We start from the raw sequence: 23587 nt of genomic DNA, 5'->3' as shown, positions 1-23587 counted from the left end.
CAAGCTTGTCCGACTCACCTTTCCATCCTCAGAGGCCAATAGAATGTCTGAGATACAGGCAGTGCATAAAATTATTTCTGAATGAAGGAATGCACCAGTCAAGAGTGGGGCCAGCGTCTTACCTCCATGCCCAACTCCAAGGAGACATCTACACAGAGTGCAGAGGGGTCAGTGCCCTGGCATTGGGCAGCTGGAGACCCTTGGCTTGGGGATGGTCCCCGGTCACAGTAGCCTGAGTGTCACAGGGAAAAGTGCTAAAAAAGGACTTGGCTACGGCAAGGAACGGAAGAAGCCAAATAGCCACAAATGGAGGTAGCTTAGATCCTTGTCACTTTCAAGCTATTGACGGTTTATCAGGTCAATGGCAGAACTCCAGGAGCTAGAGGGAGGGAAGTTTCTGGAGACTTTAGTCAGCAAAAGGAACTGAACGTGGACAAGATCCATGTTTACAAAGTCATGCAGAGGCTACCTAAGCAAGGTGGGTCTAGCCTCTTCTTAGTATAAAGAGGTTATTGACAGTGTTAGTCACTCGGTCATGTCTGACTCTTTGCGACCACATGGAGCCTGCTAGGCTCCTCTGTCCATGGAATTCTCCAGGCAAGAGTTCTGGAGTGGGTTGTCATTCCCTTCTCCAAGGGATCCTCCCAACCCAGGGATCAAACCCAGGTCTCTTGCATTGAAGGCAGATTCTTTATCATCTGCACCACCAGGGTTATTAGAGGTCAACTAAATGGAAACTCTAGTCCCTGTAAAGGAAGCACATAGAATTGTTGAGGGGAGGAAAGATCAAAGACTACAATAGAATATTATAAGTGTTCAATTGATGATGGCTGATAGAATTACCAGAAGTTATTGGGTTTTGTGGCACATCCCTTGTACAGGATGGGAAGACGAATGCTATTACCTTCCATCTCCTTCGTTTTTGTCTTGGTTGAGGACTCCTGTACCAGCTATATGGATCCCCACTGGGAACCTTCCTAGCTGAGTGTCCTTGAACAAGCTTTCCATCTCTCATTCTTCAGATTCCTTCCAGTAGAACAGTCACCATAATATCAACCTGGGAAGACTTAGGGTTGAATAAGATCCTGCACATAGTATGTGCTCAATATTCTTAGAGACAGAACCCCATCTTTAACTCAGACAAGATCAACCTTTCTGAATTTCCCACCAAAAAGGCATGACCAGGTTTTGAGAGAATTCAATGAGATAATGGAGTATTTTGTACCCCAGGAAGAATTTTCTAAAGGAAAAAATGATTGTTGTGTGGGGATGAGGAAGGAAAATCAGGCCCTCGACCCCCCTGCAGATAGTGAGGATTTTCATCCAGAGCAAGGAACGTTATGTCTTTCATTCAACACCTATGATTCAGATCAAGGATCTGCACACCAGGTTGCTTGAGGGCTGGGCTCAGAACCCCCACTCCAGGACCACCCAGGAGTCCGAGCAGCCACAGATGCCTGCAGCTTGTTGACTTAAGAATATGAGCCATTGGAATGTACTACACCTGTCTGGACTGGCTACCTAGTCTTTTAGTCCTTCAAGGTGTTTAATTTAATCTGCAGAACTCTATGCTGTGGGACCATCATTCCCTCTGAGGTTACTGCTTGCTTTTATAACATCAGACTTGGAAGTTATAAAATTTTCAGAATGTGGGAAAAATACCAAGGGCCTAACCTTGGTTTGACCACCTACAAACTCTGTGGTCCTGAGCTAATCATTTCACTTCTCTAAGCCTCAGTTTCCTAGCCTGTAAAACGAGTTTTTTAATCCCTGTTTATCTCAAAAGGTTAGGAGGATCAAGAAAATATTTTGTGCAGTATAAGCAATTATTTAAAATAAATATATGAAATCTGTCTGGTCATTTCTGCTATATTAGTTAGGTTAGGCAACACCATGCTCCAAGAATACAACTAAGAGTCATTTCTTGTTTAAAGTTAAATGTGGATTGGGTGGCTCTTGAGGGTAATGCTCCTCCACGCAGTGATTCAGGGATCCAGGCTGCCTGCATCTTGAGATGCCAAAACTTCAATATCCAGCTTCCTGGATTACGGAAGAGGAAGAGGTGGATGGTGACTTAGCCAGGATGTTGTTGCAGGCCGTGCTTGGGTTAGTTGTACATCACGTCTGCCCACATCCTGTTGTCAGAAACCAATCATATGGCCCCACCCTAATTGGACACGAGAGTTAGAAATGTAGGGGAGCCCATGAACCAGTGGGCAAATACCACTATCTCAGCTACATCTGCACTAGTAACAGTGATTTCACATGCTTAGGAAAATGCAGGGCAAAGTACAAAACCCTTAGAATCAGGCCAGCTGGATCCAAATCCAGGCTTTGTTGCTCACTAGCTGTATGAACTAGTTTGTTTAACTTTTCAGAACCTCAGTTTCCTCATCAGCAAAATGATTCAGCCATATGTGTGTGTGTGTGTATTTTATGTAGTATATATTATTATATATATTCTTTTTCAGATTCTTTTCCGCTATAGGTTATTACAAGACATCAAATATCGTTCCCTGTGCTATACAGTGGGTCCAGGTTGTAATATATTTTTAGAATGTATCTTTACTCATTTTTTCCTATGCATTATTTAAACAAAGACAAAGTCAGTGCTATTGAGAATTACAAATTCAACATTTTGCAATAACACATAATGGAAGATAAACTGACATATATGTAGGTATATGTGTATATATATGTATAACTGAACCATTTTGCTGTATACCTGAGCTAATACAATGTTGTAAATCAACTGTACTTCAGTTTTGTTCATAGAAAGAATTGCAGTAAGCTACAAGTTGAAGAGAAGCCTGAGAAACAGGAGCATAAAATAACTTAGAAGGCTTGTTTTTCCTCATGTAATTAGAAGTCCACAACGAGGGCTTTCTCAGCACAGATCCCATGGCCACACTCTCAGAGTTCTTCATCACATTCTCACTCCAGGCTGGAAGAATGAATGGACCAAAAGGTGTCCTCACCCCCACACCCCTTCAAGGAGCACCACTCATTTGCTTCTCATTGGCCAAAAGAGTGTCACATGACACAACTCCTATCTGCAGGGGAAGCTGGTAAATGTAAGTTTTTAGCACATGGTTCTGACAGTAAGGAAGAAGGGATGAATGGATACTGGCTGGACCTAGCAGTGTAGACCAGATGGTATATGTAACCAGCTGATTCACAAAAGGGTTAAAGGGAGGAATAAAAACTGTTAAGAGGTAACTCCCCACATCAGTCATCTATATCCACAGTAATTCTGCTGTTACTGACCAGGGTCCTTGGTCTCCTTAATCAATAGAAATTGATCGGAGGACAGATGAGAAATTCATGCATGGCTTTACTGGGGCTTGTGGTTTGTGCTACAGCATGAAATGGAAAACAGGCAGCAAGTGCTCTTGCTTGCTCCGCGAGGGCAGGTGAGCTGATCCCTCACTCCCCTTGATCAGCGGGTTGGGCCTGAGAGGTGGCTTAGCGGTCTGCCCACCCCCTTGGTGGTGCTGTGTTCAGGAATCACTCACAGTACCCTGCTTTTGTTCCTAGCACCTCAGAAGCGGCAGCTGCATTTGGGCCTTTTTGTATCTTCCTGTTCATAATTTGCCTCAACTGTGCATGCATGCATTTATCTTCAGTCCTTTATTTGTATTCTGTTGCTTGAGGAGATGTTTATCTAAGTTCAAGCACTGCAGTAAAGAGTCCCAGGTCCCAGTCTTTACCATCACTAAGCCTCAGTGACACGTAAGAGTCAACATCTAGGGTCAGCCGGAGGTCAGCTATGAGGTTCTGCTAGTCTAGGCTGGACTACCATGTCTGGGAGTTGGCTGGCCCTTGGCTAACCTAGACTGGCCTCATCTGGAACAACTGGGATGACCTAGCTCTGCTCCCTGATGTCAATTCCTTCAACAGACTAGCTTGAACATGTTGCCATGGCAATGAGAGGCACAAGAGAATGAAAAGAAATACGCATGACTTCTTGGAATCTAGATTCGGAACCAGTGCACATCACTTCCATTTGATCCTACTGGCCAAAACAATCTCCTAGCTGAGCTCAGATGCAGCCTTGGAGGTCAATGCAAAGTTACATGGCAAAGGCATGGATACAGGAGGGATGCAGAATTAGGACCATTTTTACAATCCTTCCCATCCGCCTCCATGGATGTGGGCCCTCAGACCTAGGGGCTAAAAGCAGAACTAAGTGGCTAAAAAGTGTTCTCTAGTCTATAGGGTCCGTCACATTCGCACTCACTCTTAGGTCTGCTGATAGAAGAATACATCCGAGCAACACAATCTTGATATTCCTTACAGTCTGTTTGGGGAGTTAAATGTCTTTCCAGAAAGCATAGAGAGAATGCCAGAACTTGCAAAAGGTGGGAGAGCCAGACATCAGGGGCATCAGGGTGAGGAGGGCGAATACAGATCTTCCAGCAGCAGAAATAATTCCTTCACCTGAACTTGACTCTTTGCCTAAACTTGGAACTGGTGGAAAACTAAGCCTGTTTCAAAGCCGCCTTCCTGCACAGAGCTGCTATTGTGCGGTGGGTGGTACAGACTCAGCTAACCCTACAAAATCCATTTCCCTGGACACATCCTGCAAGGTTTCTGCGGCCACCGGTGTTAAAACACCAACATGGAGCTCATTCGTCAAAGAGCGCTGTCATTCGGCCCCATTCCTCCTAGGGGCACACGCTGGAGGGGAGAATTTCTCTTCTGGGGCCTTGCGCTTGTCTGCTCACGGCCTTGTAAGGAGAGAGGAAAACACGGGGGGAAGTGAAACTGTTTGAAGGAAACAGTCAACTTGAATAGAAATGTCGCTTTCACACCGTGGCTTTCAGGAGAGAGTGACAAGGACTGTCTTTCCCCTCAGGGAGAAAGACAAGAATTTAGTTAGCATAAGGCTTGCCCCAGGATGAAGTGACCTGGTTTGCAGAAGGACTGAGTTCTACTTTAGATGAGTGATTACTCCTCTCTGGGTCTCAGTTTCCCCAAACAAGCAGATGAAACAGGGTGGGACTGAAGTCCCTTCCAGCCCTTAGAGTCTGTGTTTGGAGGCCATCACTCAAGGGATGTGTATGGCACCATGCGCGTGTCCTCCCCAGCAGGGAGAGGACAGCACGCTCATTGGACATTGGTGTGACTGGAGCAGAGTAAGCAACCTCAGCAAGGGAGAGTAGACCACTAACAATATGGCCTTAGGAGGGCAGAAGGATGTGCATGGTGCCCCCAACTGGGGCCATCAAACTGGGGGGCAGGAAGGTATCATGAGAGCAGGTTTTGGAGAAGGGAGTTTTGAAAAACAAACTTTGCATTAGAACTCAGAGGAACTGTGATGCGATTCTCTCTGCATGTGTGGGGGCAGCCTTCATAGCATACAGCTTTTGCTCCCAGATCCAAAAGGGTGACCCTGTCCCACAGGGATAGTCAGATGGCATTTCTGAACCTGACGTGCAGTTCTAAGAGGAGAATGGATCATTACCTCTAGTAATGCAATGTAGGGGCTCAGAGCCCTTCAAGGAATTAGAGCTAAACACCCAGTCATTACCCAAACATGACCTGATCACCCACTGTGTGCCAGTGACTTGGGGGGCGGCTTGCTCTCTTCCTGCCTTCAGGCCATGGAGACCCCAGCCAGGGAGACACCGCGGAACTTCAGATCAGTCTTGACCGGAAACACAACAGGACAGCCTCTGTTCCCCCAGCCTCCCTTCTAGACTGAATTTCCTGCTCTGAAAAGCTGTCCGCAGGCAGCCCAAGAAGCCAAAAAAAAAAAAAAAAAAAAAGGCCTTTTAAAATTAAGGTTCTAAGATACGGAGCTGGTGGGAGGAAAGGATGAAAAGAAGGATCTTGGAAGGACTCCAGCTATTTCATTCCAACTTTTTCATTCCAGTTTGGAGATCTGGGACACGTTGATTCACAACTTTATAGTTCTTATTCAGCCTTGATTTATGAGTTGACCAATCTGGGCCTAATCAGTTGGAGAAGGATTGGTTTTTTTTGGTCCAATAATGTTATATTTATGAGCCCGTGAAGTGCACTGGGGCTGCAGCCCTGCCTGGAGTCAATAGAACAGAACTTCTAAGATCTCGGAGAGGGGAGTTCACAGACCATTTTCTGCTCCCAGATCATGCTTAAAGCTCCCCTGTACATTAAAGGCTTCTGGTGTCATCTTATATTTAAACTCCAAACTGCCTGCCCATAAATCTTTAACGACTGTGAGCGGCTCCGACAGTTGGGAACGTTCCTGGTTCCGACTGCCTGTCACTTTCCCCCTCCCACCCTCTTTCTTTCTCTGACTGTGGAAGTTACTAGCCCGAGGCTGGAGCTGCAGACACCGCTGGGTGCTGGCTGGAGATCTCACAGCTGCAGAGAGAGGCCAGGGCAGGATTTGAATGTGCACACAGAGACGCCCGGCCAAGGCCACGAAAAGTTCATCGGGTTATCGTGGGCTTCCGGTTCGACTTGTGGTTATTCTGGTTCAGTGACTATAAAGAAATGAGCAACCTGGAGAGACAGGAACTCGTGGAGTAGCCTTCCTGCCGTGGTGAAGAGGAAATAGACTCACAGAGCATGCATCTCTGTGTTTCCCTTTGATGGGAAAGAAATTTTTCTTGCCACTCTCTGGGCAGTTTTCTGTTCCCAGCCCCCACCTCCGGGTCATCCCCAGCTCATCACTCTCAAGCTACCTCCAGGCAGCAGCCCCACGGTGGGTACCAACAGTCAATGTCTTGCCAGCCTTGACCCCCTATTTCCCTGTCGGAAGTCTTCCAGACAAGGGGGTCACCTCATGGTTTACCCTCAGAAGAGAAAATCTAGCAACAGCAAGACACCACTCAGCAAAGACACAAACCTCTGGGGATGAAGCCCACCAGGCTCCTCCGTCCATGGGATTTTCCAGGCAAGAGTACTGGAGTGGGGTCCCATTGCCTTCTCCGGGGGATGAAGGGAGAAGCTGCAAATTCTAAATTTCAGAGTCCAAGCCCTGTAAAGATGACCAGATCGATCTATAAAGAGGATTTTTAGCATCCTGGGAAGATCGTTTACCATCCCTGGATGAACAGTCAAATGAATTGTCCAGACCAGCAATCAGCAGACCTTTTTAATTTTTCTGCAGTCAGAGAGTAAATATTCTTGGCTTTGCAGGCCACATACAGTCTCTGTCATCTATTCTTTTATCAGGATTCGAATGTAAATGCAAAATGTTAAAAATCACTCTCAGTTAGCAAGCTAAATAAGAACAAAGTTACAAGCCAGGATTGCCTGATCCCTGGTTTAGAAAACTGAAAAATGTCCTTTTCATCTTAAAATGTTGATGCCTCTTCCATGTGTGTACATGTGTGTGCTGAGCATACGAGTGCCCCCTCTGCGCTGGAGGAGGCAGGCCAGCGGCTCATATAGCAATGGAAAGATTCACTCCGGGGAGCCAGGAAGAGTGCCAGCTGAGAGAACACAGGGTGCAGAGGACATCCGCCTGGCACCCCTGAGCAAGCCACTCCACATTTACGATCCTTCCTATACTATCTGCAAAGTGACAGGGGTCAGGTCGGATGTCATCCAATCTCATTCCTGGATGCGCGATTCCATTTGGCCATCTCAAACATTTTTGGAAACCAAGTGGGAGGCAAGAGAAAGGACTGGATAAAATTTGCTGGATCTGTTCACGCCAGCACAAAGCACAACGAGGTCGGAGGTGACTTGAGGTGATCACCGCCCCCCACCATCGGAATATCCCGCTTTGGGAGCAGAACCCCTCCCCATCCCCCAGGCAGTAGCCCTGCTCTGGGAAACCCTGAAGGAATGCTGAGCCCCAAGCGCCAGCCTTCCCTGCCATGCTCACCACGGAAACAAGCCATGCGGCCCGCACACCGCGCCAAGAATCCGGGCAGCTGAAGGAGCCATGCCATTGTGGGCAGACACCGAGGCTCCCAGAAAACAAGCAAAGGCGAGGCCTGGAAGCTGCAGCGGAGGCAGGTCGTCATGACCTTCCCTCCCGGGCCAGCACCAGACTGGCCAGCCGACAGGTCTTCATCTCCATCCAGGCGGCCCCGGGCAACCCTCAGGTGGCAGGAGGTGGTGCCCACCGCTGCCAAGCTGGACGCCCGGGGACTGCTCCCTCCATCAAGATTTCTGAGCATCAACTCCTTGCCCGAATGCTGCCGGGCACCGAGGGGACCAGGAAGAGATGGCCAGGCTGGAGAGTCAGTGCCCTCCGGAGAGCGTGTGGGCAAGAGACATAGCCCTTGGTGCACTTTGGAGGAAGAAGCTGAGCCGGGAACCTTGGGTGATGCCCTGGTGGCCCCCCATCAGAGGCTTTGCATATTTGTTTTATGGAAATGGTTTTTGAGCTGCCAGGTACCTGGCCAGCCTCATGTATGAAAGCCAAGGTTAGTCAGCCTGCTTGTCATTTGCGGCGGTCCTTAGGCGGATTCTTTACCACCTGAGCTACCAGGGAAGCCCTACTCTGCAGGAGGCTTAGCAATTGCCCCCGGGACACAGGATTCTAGTGCAGGTGCCTTGAGACCTGCAGAAATCCTCCCGATTTCTGGTTCTCCAAGCAGAGACGGTTGTTGGAAGCCAGGTAGCCCGAGGGGGTAAGGAGTGAGGGAAACAGAACACAATTATGGCTGAGTCTCCCTGTTCATGTGATGTGGCCAGTGATGCTGACCTTAAAGGACCCGAAGGTTACTCGAATTTCAGGACTACGGAGCGGGCTCAGCCCTCCCGAACTCACCTCCTCCACTCCTTCCTGTACCTTGTCTCATCCTCCAGTCCCCCTGCACACAACATCATTGGGCAGCGGGGGTTAGTGGTGGGGAGTCCCCTTTTGTTTTATGATTTATTGTTCCAATTTTCCAACATTTTGTGATATTTTTCAGGGACCTGTTACTTCCAGAGAGCAATATTGTTGCCATCCTGGGGAAGAATCATCAGCCAAAGGGTGTTCATTGGTCCTGGATCTTTGACCTACTTCTGAAAAGGGGAAGTCTAATGTAAGAGGCGGAGAAGGTGATGGCACCCCACTCCACTACTCTTGCCTGGAAAATCCCATGGATGGAAGAGACTCATAGGCTGCAGTCCCTGGAGTCACAAAGAGTCAGACATGACTGAGCGACTTCACTTTCACTTTTCACTTTCATGCATTGGAGAAGGAAATGGCAACCCACTCCAGTGTTCTTGCCTGGAGGATCCCAGGGATGGGGGAGCCTGATGGGCTGCTGTCTATGGGGTCGCATAGAGTCGGACACGACTGAAGCAACTTAGCAGCAGCAGCAGCAGTGTAAGAGGCAGCAGCGTGCGGGCACAGCCAGGGCCTTGGAGATAGACAGATCCAGGCCCTGTTGGTTACCAGCTGTGAGACCATAAGCAAGTCACATAACCTCTTTGTGCCTCAATTTCCTCATCAATGAAATGGACATGATAGGCCCTAGCTCCCAACTTGCTTACACATGCTGTGAGACATAAATGCAGTCCTGCACATAGCAGGGCCAGGCACCTGCTAGGACCCCAATCAATGATCATGCAGATGTCTTATAGATAAGGGAAGATGGCTCAGGGCTGACTTCCTGCTCTAGAGTGGCAATGAACACTGGTTAACCTATGATTATCCAGAAACTAACAGCCCACCAGAGCTTCCCCAGTTGTTCAGCAGTAAAGAATCTGCCTGCAAAGCGGAAGACTCAGGTTCTGTCCCCGGCTTAGGAAGATCCCCTGGAGGAGGGCATGGAAACCCACTCCAGTATTCTTGCCTGGGAAATCCCATGAGCAGAGGAGCCTGGAGGGCTACAGTACAAGGGGTCGCAGAGAGTCAGGCACGACTGAGCTCTCGAGTCCCTGCTGAGACCGTCACTGGCTTGCTTGTTGTCAGTCACGTTCCTGCTCTCCTTTGCTCTGTTCTGCATCCTAAGGGCTGAGGCCCCACACCCTGCATCTCCTAGACTTCCTCCAAAGGGCTTCCCTCTAGGTTCCCAGAAGAGGAGGTGCTGGCAGGGAAGGTGGGAGGCGGGAAGAAGCAACTCTCTCCCTTCCTCCCTGTGGTTCTTGTTCGGAGGGGAGGAGGCTGACAGGCAGCGGCAACAGCCCTAGTGACAGCCGAGGGTGACTGTGGCAAGGGCCACAGCCTGGCAGGGTGGCTCCTGGGTTCCTGCTGAAGCAGCTCAGCTCTGTAGCCAGGCCCGCAGCATCACACTGATTCAGGATCCTGGGTCCCCTTGGCATCTCCAGCCCAAGGCTGGTAGCACTCACTTGCCTGCAATCACTCGTCTTTGGGGACCTACCTTCCAGCCTGGTGGGTGCCGTCTATGGGGTCGCACAGAGTCAGACATGACTGAAGCAACTTAGCAGCAGCAGCAGCTTCCCCTCTACACTCCTCCAGCCTTCCAACACCCTTGCTTCCGGTTCCTGAATAAGTCCCCTTTGCGTGCAGAACCCAGGCGGTTTCCATCTCCTGACCACACCCGGACTAATGCACCATTTGAGTGACCATTCAAGATTCACACCTCCAGGGTGGTGACGCACCTCTGTTTGCTCCCCCATCTGCTGACTTGAAAGTTCAACATCCAGAAGGCAGACTTGTTTCTATTTCCCCCTTTTCCAGCATCCTGAATGGAACCACCCTAAGGCCCTGAGTTCCACCCACCATCCACTCACTTCCCCTTTGGGAATCTTGGGGAAGCTACTTGTTTAGTTGCTAAGTTGTGTCCAACTCTTTCAACCCCACAGACTGTAGACCACCAGGCTCCTCTGTACATAGGATTTTTTCAGGCAAGTATACTGGAGAGAGTTGCGATTTCCTTCTCCAGGGGATCTTCCCGATCCAGGGATCAAATCTGCATCTCCTGCATTTGGCAGCAACAATCTAAAACAAGAAGTAGGAGCCTTTGACCCTGCAATCACAGCTCTAGGAATTGACAGGAACAACACAGTCACAGAAAAGCCAACACGTGTATCCCAGACATGGTCACTACAGGACTGCTTGTGGCTGTGAGAATCTTGAAGCTGAAATAGAAGATGGACTAAGTAAATCTTGCTTCATATACAATGTCTATTTTTTTAAATAGAGAGATTTTCATCATCTATTATCAAGTTAACAAGCAAAACAGCAGACTACACACAGCAGACATGCTATGATCTGCAGAGCTGGACGCACATGGATGTGTTTCTGTTGAAGCACAGATGTTTCATATGGTAGTTGCCAGAAGACTGACAGCAGTTGTCTCTTGGGGCTGGAATTTGGGGTGAGTTTTATATTCTTCTTTGTTCTCCTCTGTGTTGTCTGAATTGTTACAATTGATGGGTCCCTTTTACAGCACGCTTTTTTTGTTGTTTAAAAGGCAGTATGCTGGGAAGACAGCAGTGAACAAAACAGACAACAGATTTCTTCTCTGCTGACATTCTAAGGACAATAAATAAAGGGAGACCTAGAGCGGGTGGGGTGGAAATTGATGTGAAGCGAGAAAGGAGGAAAAGAAATGCATCTGCAGATCAGAGGCTTAAGGTTAGGAGAAGGTTACTTTTAAAAGGATAATGCTGTTTGAGCAAAAACCTGAAGGAGGTGAGGGAGCAAGCCATGTGATATATGTGGTCCAGGCTGAAAAAATAGGCAGTGCAAAGGCCCTGAGGTAGACGTGTGCCCAGTGCATGGGAGGAGCAGCAAGGAGGCCTGGGTGACCTGAGTGGAGGAGCATCATAAGAGATGAGATCGGGCAGGTAACAGGAGATCAGATTATGTAAAACTTTGGCTCTTCCTCTGAGATGAAAGCCACCGAGAATCTTGTGCGGAGGAATAACCTGGTCAGAAATATTTTTGAAAGACCATTCTGGCTGCTCTGTAAGAGACGGGAAGGAGAAGGGAACCTATTTAGGAGGCAATTGCAGTAACTTAGGTGAGAAGGGACAGTGTGGTTTGTACCAGGTAGTAGCAGTAGAGGTGGTGAGAAGTGGCTGGATAACGGAGCTCTCTAGAAGGTAGAACTGAGGTGACATGGTCTTGGATTGGATGTAAGCATGAGAGATAGGGAAGAACCGAGGATTACCCCAAAGTTAGAGTCCTTAGATCCCTGCTCCACCCAGTGGAGAATCCCTTCTGCTGATGCACCACCAGTTCCCCATCTGGGCTCTGCTTGAATGCCTCCAGGAACAGGTCCCTCACTATCTTAAACAGATGAGCCTGGTAACTGCTGGCAGATCCTTCCTCGGCTTCACCCTGCTCTCCTCTGCCATAGGTTTTATGCTTGCCTTCAGCTTGCCACCTTGAACCGTCGTGTGCTTGTCTCAGGCTGTCCCCACCTGTGCAACACCCTACACCTGGGGAAAAGCAGGTATCAGGGCAAGTTCGTGCTCTCCAGAGGGGATGTTCAATCCAGAATCTACAAAACTAGATTTCCTCTTTTCTGCTCAGCTCCTTCAAATTGATATTTTGTTTGAACTCAACTCCATTCCCCTCCCCGTGCCTCTGTCCCAGAAACTATCAAATTTCCTTGGTTATATTTTCTGCAAGATGAAGGCTATCCTGCTCTTCTAACCCTCTTCAGCCCCATTTCCCAAAACCCTACAGCTCTTACTCTAGGGAACTCAGGGATCTAAGGACTTTTTCAGTTTCTAAAGCCCCACTCACCCCAAATGGGAGCTCAGACTTCTCTAGTGTGACTCGATGGGATCAGTGTTATGCCAGCTTCTTCTTCTGATAGCCTCAATCATATATGTGGGGATTCTGATCAAATGATTCAGCCACTATATCTAAATTTATCCAATTTAGGATTTATACGTCAGCCCCTCTTCATTTTGGAAAGGTTTATTTTGTTGCTGTTGTTTCTAATCTCATGCAAAAGAATTCAGTTAAAATGAAAAGACTGTTCATATGAGTAAAGACCAGAAGGTGATGCTCCCAGGTGTGATGCTGGCATTCCAGTTTAGCCGTTTCTTCAGCTAAAGAGTAGAACAGACTGGACCCTTTGAGTCAGGAATTCTCTTCCTGAAAAAATGAAGGTGGTGTGGGGGTTAGTCCCTCAGAGCCAGAGGGACTCAGACCTCAATGTGTGATTCTCACTCTACCCGCCTTCCTGATACAAGACCCAGGAGAGAGGACGTAACGATGCCCACTGACCTAAAATGGCATTTGGACAGCACTTTGGGGGCTGCAAAGCTGCCGTCACGTCTGTGTCTGATTCTGATTGGTAGATGTCATCATCACCGTTTGACACAGATCCGGAGACTGAGGCTTGGAGGGATTAAATAAGTCTACCAACATCAAACGTCCAGAAGCCCAGCCTCCTGACCATCATGCTCACCCTCCCTGCTGATTCCAGAGCCCCTGTAAGCTGCTTCCACACTGGAACTGATAATCCCTCTCCATGCAGGATGGTGGACTGGGAGCCCCTGAAGGGCAGGGCCCTTATTCTATTCATCCTTGGTTGCCCCGGGGCACCGGCATTGTAGACACCCAATAAATGCTTGTTGAATCGATTTAAACTCCACTGAAACTTTTTTAGAACTGGGTGGTTAGACCTAATACACGCTTGCTTTCAAATAGAGAAGTCCCCTCAAAGAGCTGCTTTGAAAGTTGGTTTAGGAATCCAGGTCCCTGCAGGGACAAAGACAAACAGCAGTTTCTGGGGACTAGTGGTGATGGAACCAGCAGGAACCCCAGATTAGACACCCCCTATTCATAACTGCGCAAAGCGTGTCTTCTGGCAAGCAGCATCAGCATCCCCAGGTGCTGATTAGAAATGCTGAGTCTCAGGCCCCACCTCGGAGCTACCAAAGCAGAACCTGCCTTGTAAGCTCTCCACACACAAGTCTGAGAGGCTCTGGGGGTGCCAGAAACGGCAGACACCAGGCAGCTCACCAGTTGTGAGCCCTACAAACGCTTGGGATGGAGTTTTGCTCTGTGCAGTGTGGTTTCCAATACCTGGTTTGTTTCTGGGAAAAGAGCAGTCAATTTGCTTCTGGCAGATGAGCGCACTTCATTAAAATTCTAATCCAAGCAGGAAGGCGAGAAGAGCCCTCCTCCTTATGGGAAGTCAGATCCTGGAGGGCACAGGTTCCTCCAGATTGCTGAAATTCCAGCCAGGTCTCCACCAGGGCACACTGGCAAAGTCTGGAGAGATGTTTGTTCGTCACAACTGGCGCAGGTGGTGTTATGGGCATCTAGGGGGAGAGGCCAAGGATGCTGGCTTCCTCCCTGATGGCCAGTGACTCAGTTTCTGCTCCAATTCCAAAGCAAATGGGTGGATTTACCAAATGTAGGGAGGTCTGGGAGTTTCAGAAAAGAATCACGAGAACCTTTAAAAGCTTGTTCTTACAAGTGTGAGAAAAGTGGAAATAAGCCCCAAGGAGTAAAGGAGGGCTGGTACAGGTAACTGAGAACAGAAAGAGCAGGGAAAGGCAGAAACATGGCACAGAAAAGCCAACACCCAGAGAGTACATACAAAAATCTTGTTTATTATACAAAATACTTTCTTATTCATAAGAAAGACTTAAATACCCCCCTTCTCCAAATACATCAGATTTTCCTCACTTCTCTGTTTTCCAAACCTCTCAAAATGTGGTTATTATGAGAAAAAAGTAAACTTATTTCTCCCAAAATAATTTTTTTTTAAAAGGTGAAAAAATCACAAGAGATCAGATACAGCATCAGCAACTCAAAAAAAGAACACTGGATCTGCCCTCGAGCTGCTGCTTAGGTAATGTGCTGTGCACCTGCCTTCCTTCCACGATTCTCAGAAGCCACCAATGGGGATGGGACGGGATGGTTCTCTGAGCCTTTCCCAGGATCCCACCACTGTCTTAGGGCACTTGTCCTGCCAGGAGCTCAAAGCCTTTACCAAAACAAGAAAAGGACATTTGAAGGGCCAGGAGAGCTCCGAGGACCCAGGTGGGCATGAGAGAAAGCCTCACAAGGCGGAAAGTGTGAGAAGCACCATCATTTCAGGTTGAAATGCCAGGGGAGGTCCATGCCTTCCCATAGGCAGGTTGAGCAGAGTAATTCTGTCCTCTGCTGGGTTTGCTGGGCTCAAAGGTGACTCCAGCAGGGATGCCTGGTGCATTCAGGATCCCTTTACTGCAGAGCTCTGATGCACAGTCGCAGGGCGGCCCCATCACTTGGCATCTGGGGCATCCGGCGGGGTCTGCGGCTGCGGCCCCAGGGACGAGGCCAGTTTGGTGAGGGCCCTCGCGATGACGTCCAGGTGACCGTTCATTGTCCTCAGCTCCACCAGGATGTCCCCAACATTGGCTTCCAAACTGGTGGAGGTAGCAGGCCGGGCGCAGGGCTGTGGGGAGGCGCCCAGGTCCTCAGCGCCCTCCTCCCTGCCAGCTGCGCCAGGGCGCGCGGCGCGGGGCCCCGGCCGGTCTCGCTCATCCCCGCGGGTGCCGGGAGGGGTGGCTGAGGGGCCGCCGGGGAGCCAGTCCAGGAGGCGCGAGGCTGCCTCCGGGGACGAGGCAACCACCGAGTAGAGGCCCGCGCGCCTAGGGGCGCCAGAACCCGAGGCCGAGGGCGCGGGCGCGGTGGGCAGCGAAGGCAGCAGGTGGGGCAGCGCCGGGGGCCCCGGGGAGAACGCCGAGGGCTCGCAGGACGACGAGGGGGACGGCAGTGCAGCGGTGGAGGGGCCTGGCTCCTCGGAGGAGAGGAACAGGGTGGTCGAAGACTGGGAGTCCAAGGTGCTGGGCTCTGAATCTGGCAAGGAAGAAACGAGAAAGGGTCACTGGGGCTTTTATTGACTGTCAACTGTATGCCCAGCGCCATGCTAGGGATAAAAGAGCTGGGTTAGAAGGTGGAAACGTATTTCCTAACCCCCAGATCTAGGATGGAGTAAGGAAGAGTGGGTTTCGGGTACACAAGAAGCTGGAGGCAGGGGAGACCATGGAGTCCAGCAAGCATCTTGGTGAGTAAGGCTCTCCCCCGCTGAGGTCTAGACCTTGAACTGCTGGGAAGTCAAGAGGGAGCTCCAGGCAGGGGTGGGAGGCGACAGTCTTGCCAGGGACAATAGGTCAAGGCTGTAAAAGGAGGGCCCCCTCCTCACTCTCCTCAGAGGATGTGTGTTAAGCAGAGGGCTTGGCCCACTGTCCCAACCAAGCCAAGCTCTCAAGGGGGAACTGAGAGTTTGGGGCCAGGAGCTAGATCTTACTGCTGGTTCCCACTCTGCCTGAAAATGCCATGGAACCATGGGCCAGGCCCATTGCCCTGGAGAACTTGGTTTTATTTCCTCATTTCTACAGGGAAGGTGGGCCCAGTGACTCCCCACCGCCCCCAGGTCCCTACCAGGACTGATCAACTTGCCTTCAAAAGTCTTCAGCTGGAAGCACAGGTCGCAGTTCAGAGGGATGCAAGCAAAGGGTCTACAAGTCTTTTATTGCTAGTTCTCCCCTAATCCTCTGAATTCCCAGGTAGAAAGTGGGTGGCAGCTCTTTGCGACAGGGTATGGCAAGAAGATTTACCAACCTCAGATCAAAGGACCCACCTCCATGCCAACAACCTTAGCTCAGCTGTTTCAGCCACCCCTTTCCTGCCTTTGGGTAGACGGCTAGTGATCACCCTGGAAACAGTTCTGAGTTTTACTGGAGCCAAGCCTCTCAGGTCTTGCTCCCCAATTCCAGCTGGAGTGTCTACTCTTGGCTCTCCTCCTTGGCAGCTCTGGTACCCAGCTTTCTGCCCTGCCCTTGAGGAGAACCCCTTGAGGGGGTTCCAAGGCTTTCCAAGGTGGACCTCACTTTGATTACCCCAGCCTGTTATCTTGCCGGGTGGGGGGGAGTGATATGATGACAGAGCCAGTGAGTAAACACGCTCTGCGTTGCCTGTGAACATGTGTGCTCTCGCCGCCCGTCATGGGTGAGCTGTTGCTTCATGTGGGATCTGGGTCTGGCAGAGACTCAGAGCAGCGCTAATCATCTGGTGAGAGCTTATTCCCTCATCCTGACATCAGCGCCCAACCACGTCCTTCCAGGACTCATAGACCCCAGATGGTCCGAGGTCCAGTCTGTGTGGTTGGGAATCTGGTTGGATGGGAGCAGAGAAGCAACGGCTCCTTGGGGACCACAGTTGAGGAGAGACACGCATGTGCCTGCAAATTCCTCTGCTGGAAGCTGCATGGGTACTCTCTGCTCCTGGCCATCACAGAACGGCCTCTCCTCCTCTGAAACTTAAGTTCCTCCAGTCTCTGTGATGATCTTCTTTTGTAAACCAAGAATCAAGACACTTCTGCGCATGTTACCTCCTGTGAATTGAAAATGATCAAAGTGAAGCCCTACAAACTCTTGGCTCTGCTTTTACTTGCAAAAGATGTTAATAAGCTTCATACATCCAACTCTTACAGCAGGCAGGAGGCCTTTATATTTAATCAAATAGAAGTTCCACATGTAAAATGAGATAGAGACAAGCACACTGAATGATCTAGCACCATGCTTCCTGAATTTTCATGTGCGGACCACTTCCCTGGGACGTTGTTAAAGGGCAGTTTGTGATTCGGCAGATCAGGGGTGGGACCTGAGACTCTGCACATCTAGCCAGCTCCCAGGAGACATGGGTGCTGCTGGTCTGGGGACCACACCTTGCATAGCAAAGGTATAGACCAAATATACAAAGTTGACAATAAAGCTTAGGGTTCACAATCATAGAAATTAGAATCATCAGGGGTAGAGGAGAAACCTGGAAGCCTATATGATCATGAAGATAGGAATAATGCTGATGACCTCATTTGGCTATCAGGGGAATAAGAGAGGTGGTCTCTCCTGCTGTTCAGTTCAATCACTCAGTCATGTCTCACTATTTGCGACCCCATGGACGCAGCACGCAAGGCTTTCCTGTCCATCATCAGCTCCTGGAGCTTGCTCAAACTCATGTCCATCGAGTCGGTGATACCACCCAATCATCCCGTTCTTCTCCTTCCTTCAATCTTTCCCAGCATCCGGGTCTTTTCCAATGAGTCAGTCCTTCACATCAGGTGGCCAAAGTATTGGAGTTTCAGCTTTAGCATCAGTCCTTCCAATGAATATTCAAGACTGATTTCCTTCAGGATTGACTGGTTTGATCTCCTTGCAGACTCTCAAGGGTCTTCAAAAGCATCCGTTCTTTGGCGCTCAGCTTTCTTTATAGTCCAACTCTCACACTTCATACATGACTACTGGAAAAACCATAGCTTTGACTAGATGGACCTTTGTTGGCAAAGTAATGTCTCTGCTTTTTAATATGCTGTCTATGTTAGTCATAGCTTTTCTTCTAAGGAGCAAGCATGTTTTAATCTCATGGCTGCAATCACCATCTGCAGTGATTTTGGTACCAAAAAATAAAAATAAAAATAAAGTCTCTCACTGTTTCCATTGTTTCCCCATCTATTTGTCATGAAGTGATGGGACCAGATGCCATGATCTTCATTTTTTGAATGTTGAGTTTTAAGCCAACTTTTTCACTCCACTCTCCTCTTTCACTTTTATCCAGAGGCTCTTCACGTCTTTGTTTTCTGCCACAAGGGTGGTATCATCTGCATATCTGAGGTTACTGATTTTCTCCTGGCAATCTTGATTCCAGCTTTTACTTTCACCCAGCCCAACATTTTGCATGATGTACTCTGCATATAAGTTAAACAAGCAGGGTGACTATATACAGCTTTGACATATTCCTTTCCCGATTTGGAACCAGTCTGTTCTTCCATGTCCAGTTCTAACTGTTGCTTCCTGACCTGCATACATATTTCTCAGGAGGCAGATAAGGTTGCCTGGTATTCCCATCTCTTTCAGAATTCTCCATAGATTGTTGTGATCCACACAGTCAAAGGCTTTGGCGTAATCAATAAAGCAGAAATAGATGTCTTTTTGGGACTCTCTTGCTTTTCGATGATCAAATGGATATTGGCAATTTGATCTCTGGTTCCTCTGCCTTTTCTAAATCCAGCTTGAACATATGGAAGTTCATGGTACATATATTGTTGAAGCCTTGCTTGGAGAATTTTAAGCATTATTTTGCTAGTGTGTGAGATGAGTGCAATTGTGTGGTAGTTTGAATATTCTTTGGCATTGCCTTTCTTTGAGATTGGAATGAAAACTGACCTTTTCCAGTCCTGTGGCCACTGCTGAGTTTTCCAAATTTGCTGGCATATTGAGTGCAGCACTTTCACAGCATCATCTTTCAGGATTTGATATAGGTCAACTTGAATTTTATCACCTCCACTAGCTTTGTTTGTAGTGATGCTTCCTAAGGCCCACTTAACTTCACATTCCAGGATATCTGGCTCTAGGTGAGTGATCACACCATCATGGTTATCTGGGTCATGAAGATCTTTTTTGTACAGTTCTGTGTATTCTTGCCACTTCTTCTTAATATCTTCTTCTTCTGTTAGGTCCATACCATTTCTGTCCTTTATTGTGCCCATCTTTGCATGAAATGTTCCTTTGGTATCTCTCATTTTCTTGAAGAGATCTCTAGTCTTTCCCATTCTGTTGTTTTCCTGTCTTTCTTTGCATTCATCACTGAGGAAGGAAGAGCAACTCTCTCCTGCTGTTAGTTTGATGGTTTTCTGGCAAAACTTTGAACCAGTGAGCACTGGCTTAGGGAGGGAACCATGAAGCTTGCTTAAGGAAGAAAGCCTTTCACCATTGTTTTAACTAAAACTTCAAACTTTTCTGCAATGACCACACATGGACATGCCTTCTCTCGTCACTGGCCTTTAGCAGAAAGGGACTTATTCCTCCTAAGCCTGTAAGTCAAGGTCTTCTGAGTACTTTCTGTTCCATCAATGCTGAGTCAGACTGAATCGTTTCTTGGCTGGTAACTATGTACCTTGAAAGTAGATCTTTTCTATCTTTTTTACACCCACTTGGCGTTCCCTGTCTCCACCACTTAGACCACCAGCCTAGGGATAGGCTTTCCCTGGGGGAAGCCTGCAGATAAGGCAAAATGTTCAGCTGGCCACTGGAACCCATGATTCATTTGCAAATTAACTCTTCTGATCATCCCCTAAAGCATGTTCCTCTTGCTGCCTTCCCCCTCTCAGTAAGTGACCTTCCCTTAGTTTAGCCAAACACCCAGGACCACCCATCTCTTTCCTCTACTCCCCACACCCAATATGCCAGTAGTGATTGTAGGCTCTGCTTTCAAACTGTATCCAGCATCTGATCAACTCTCACTGGCTCCAGGCAGTGGCCCAGCTATTGGTGGCTGAGCTGAGACCAGAAACCAGGGCTCCTGAGCTCCAGGTCAGTGTTTCCTCTGCAACACACTCCAAAGCTTGAAAATATAAGTCACTCAGTTATGTCCTATTCTTTGTAGACCCCATGGACTGTAGCCCACGAGGCTCCTCTGTCCATGGACTTCTCCAGGCAAGAATACTGGTGTGGGTAGCCATTCCCTTCTCCAGGGGACCTTCCCAATCCAGAGATCAAACCCCGGTCTCCTGCATTTCAGGTAGATTCTTTACCATCTGAGCCACCAGGGAAGCCCCAACCCCAAATCTTACTCGATTCAAATGCATCATTTAGAATTCTCCCCTGGCTCTACTGTGTATCCCTGGCCCTTCTGGCCATTTTCCACCATTTTCCCAGGAAAATTTTTTGTTGCATGAGTCCTAGCCTCTTTTTTTTATGTAAGATAATAGCTATATTTATTCAATAAATATACCATTCAACAGATATTTAGTAAGCACCTACAATATTCTGAGCAGAATGCTCCATGGTGTACAAAGCCAGATCTAAACCCTGATGTCATTGTGAGGGCAGAAAATAATCAAATAATTGCATAAACAAGCATATAATTGCAACAGCTATACAGTCTACATGCTATAAGCATCTGAAATAAGAGACAGAGTTTGACCCAATTGAGGAGGATTCCCTGAGGAAATGCTGTTGGAATGGAGTTCTGAAGGATGAGTAGTTAGGTAGGAAGAGGGGGAAATGTTGATGAATGATCAAGGGCCTGAGGCAGAACGGAGTGTATGTGGGACTCCCAGAGAAAGCCAGTGTGCTGGGAGTGGATAGAGCCAGGGGAAGGAAATGTGAAGGGAGATGAAGCTCAGGAGAGTAGGTGTCAGGAGACATAGTATATGATAAGCACTGCCCGTGTTGTTCAATATCTATTCTCTTCTTCCTTCTTTTCAGCTGGTTCATGGCCATTTAGAATAAAAATTATATTTTCTAGCCTCTCTTCCAACTAATTCTAGCCATGTCACTAAGTTCTGGGCAGAAAAAATGTCAGTAGAAGTGCTATGTACAATTCTTTGTTCCTGTGCCTAGGTTTTGGTTGCAATGGCTGGTGCACAAGCAGCCCCCTTGGACCATGAGGTAGAAATCACATGCTAAGGATGAAAGAGTAGAAGACTGAATCCTTGATAATTAAGAGGAACTGCTATGTCAATCCTAGTTAGTTCAACTGCAGCTGTTTTAATGAGAAAATAAAACCTTATCTATTCAAATTCTGTTAAATTGGGTTTTCTGTCACTGACAGCCAAACCAAATCCTGATAAACATGGCCTTGTTGAACTTGTTGAGGGGTTTTATCATTATCCTATGAGGAATGGAAAACACGTTTTAAACGTGTATGTGAGAGAGAGAGAGAAAGAAAGAGAGATGATCAGTTTTGTATTTTGAAAAGTCCACCTGGCTATGTTGGGCAAGAAGTAGATAGAATAGAAGTTGGGGACACAAGTCAGGAGAGAAATTAGAAAGTGACAGTGGTTTTTACTAGAGATGCGAGGAAGTAGACAGATTCAAGAGGCAGCTGGGACCCAGAAACCTTAGGATTTACTATCAGCAGGGATGCAGGAGGTGGTGAAAAGGTCATCAGAGAAATGGGTGCCCTCCTGGCTGGTGCTTCAGTGCCAGGCCCCAGAAATTCTGACTCTTGTAGGCAACTTTCCCTTTCTTATTCTCTGGAGTCTGGGTGGCCCCTTCCCAATCCATACCCAGCCCTGCAGCATAGCTCAGCTCTGACACACCTCAGTAGAGGCAGCCCGTGGGAACATTTTCTCAGGAGCCTGGAGGGAGGAGAAATGGGGTAGCTTTGGGCGGGGAACCAGGGAAGCAGAAGTCCGTGGGAAGAGGATGAAACCTGTCTGGAGGAGAAGCAACATCTCTCAGCACTGCAGTCGGGCCCTGGCCTTTGATGGTTCAGACTTGGCTGGGCCGCTGCCTGCTGCTTTCAGAAACCCCAGCACACAAAAGGGAGGGTGAGTGTCTGATGAACTCAACCCAATAATATTCACTCCTTTTATTTTCCAGAAACGTCATGAGGCCCACAGGGCAATCTTCTGGTTTTAAGACCTGGTGAGTCACGCCTACAAATACCTCTGACTCAGTGTGATCTCAAGTTCTCACCAGGCATCTCCCAGGAACGTGGCTCAGCAAGAGAGCTGGAGCGGGGCAGCTGGGCAGGGGATAGCAGGGCTGGTGTCTCTGGAGGGGGTGAGAAGGGCCAGTTGCAGTGCAGACCGTGGGATTGCTGACTTGACACTAACTGTGCCCCCAGTAAGAGCTGGCATTGACAGAGTGCACACTATCTTCAAGCCATGTGCTGAGTTCTCTCTTCTAGTCTCCGCGGAATATTACGAGTTGGATTCTGCTCTCTATCCCATTTTTCTGTGGAGGAGACTGAGGCTTTACTACGTTCAGTACCCTTCTCACGGTCATCACATGTGAAGGAGGGCACGTGCTTTATGGGGTTGTAAGGATGAGACAGGGGCTGAGGAGAGCCTACGTTTGTGCAAGGTTGGCCACACTCTGGGTTGATAATTTGCCACCTTGACTGCTTATTAAAATCACTCAGGGAACTTTGTAAATCCTATCGATGCCTCAGCCGATTCGATCATGATCTGTGGGGATGGTGTTCAGCCACCCTACATTTTAAAACTGTGTTAGTTGCTGAGTTGTGTCCGACTCTTTGTGATCCCACTGACTTTAGGCCGCCAGGCTCCTCTGTCCATGGAATTCTCCAGACAAGAATACTGGAGAGGGTTGCCATTCCCTTCTCTAGGGGATCTTCCCAACCCAGGGATCAAACCTAGGTCTCCTGCATTGCAGGCAGATTCTTTACCAGCTGAGCCGCCAGGGAAGACTTATTAACTTTTATGTATTATTTATTTTTTTATTTACTCTTAATTGGAAGGTAATTGCTTTACAATACCATGCTCATTTTTATCATACATCAACATGAATCAGCCGTAGGTATATATGTGTCCCCTCCTCTTGAACCTGTCTCCCACCCCCCACCCTATTCCCCTCCTCTAGGTAGTCGGAGAACACAAGTTTGAGCTCCCTCTACCATATAGCAAATCCCACTGGCTATCTGTTTTGCATATGGTAATTTGTATGTTTCAACGCCACTGTTTCATTCATCCCTCCTTCTCCTCACCATACTGTGTCTACAAGTCTGTTCTCTATGCCTGCTGTCTCCATTTGTAAAGTCTTGATATTCAATTTGTTACAATATCACTTCTGTATTATGTTTTGTGGTTTTTTTTTTTTTTGGCCGTGAGGCATGTAGGATCTTAGCTCCCCAACCAGGGATGGAACCAGCACTTCCTGCCTTGGAAGGTGAAGTTTTAACCACTGGACCACCAGAGAACTCCCCCAAAGGACCCCTTCTATAATATAACACTAATACACAGCTAGGGTTAGTTGA

At 48.3% G+C, this 23587-nt stretch overlaps 1 protein-coding gene and 1 long non-coding RNA gene across 5 annotated transcripts in view; both read right to left on the bottom strand.

Annotated features, from left to right (window-relative positions):
- The window catches only part of LOC132658283 (uncharacterized), a 67237-nt gene extending 56764 nt beyond the window's left edge, over positions 1-10473 (bottom strand). Inside the window, exon 1 of the long non-coding RNA XR_009597692.1 lies at positions 10263-10473. This is a non-coding gene — a long non-coding RNA (uncharacterized LOC132658283). The remainder of the gene's footprint in view (positions 1-10262) is intronic.
- Positions 10474-14407: 3934 nt separating this feature from the next.
- Positions 14408-23587, bottom strand: part of RUNX2 (RUNX family transcription factor 2) — a 344141-nt gene continuing 334961 nt past the window's right edge. For all 4 annotated transcript variants that reach the window (XM_042237136.2, XM_042237138.2, XM_042237137.2 and 1 more), the window contains one exon: positions 14408-15661. In XM_042237136.2, the coding sequence (XP_042093070.1) occupies positions 15084-15661 (578 nt within the window). In that variant the 3' untranslated portion in view covers positions 14408-15083. The remainder of the gene's footprint in view (positions 15662-23587) is intronic.

The sequence above is a fragment of the Ovis aries genome, chromosome 20, assembly GCF_016772045.2.
Source record: "Ovis aries strain OAR_USU_Benz2616 breed Rambouillet chromosome 20, ARS-UI_Ramb_v3.0, whole genome shotgun sequence".
Taxonomy (NCBI): Eukaryota; Metazoa; Chordata; class Mammalia; order Artiodactyla; family Bovidae; genus Ovis; species Ovis aries.
This window is presented reverse-complemented; position numbering and strand designations above follow the sequence as displayed.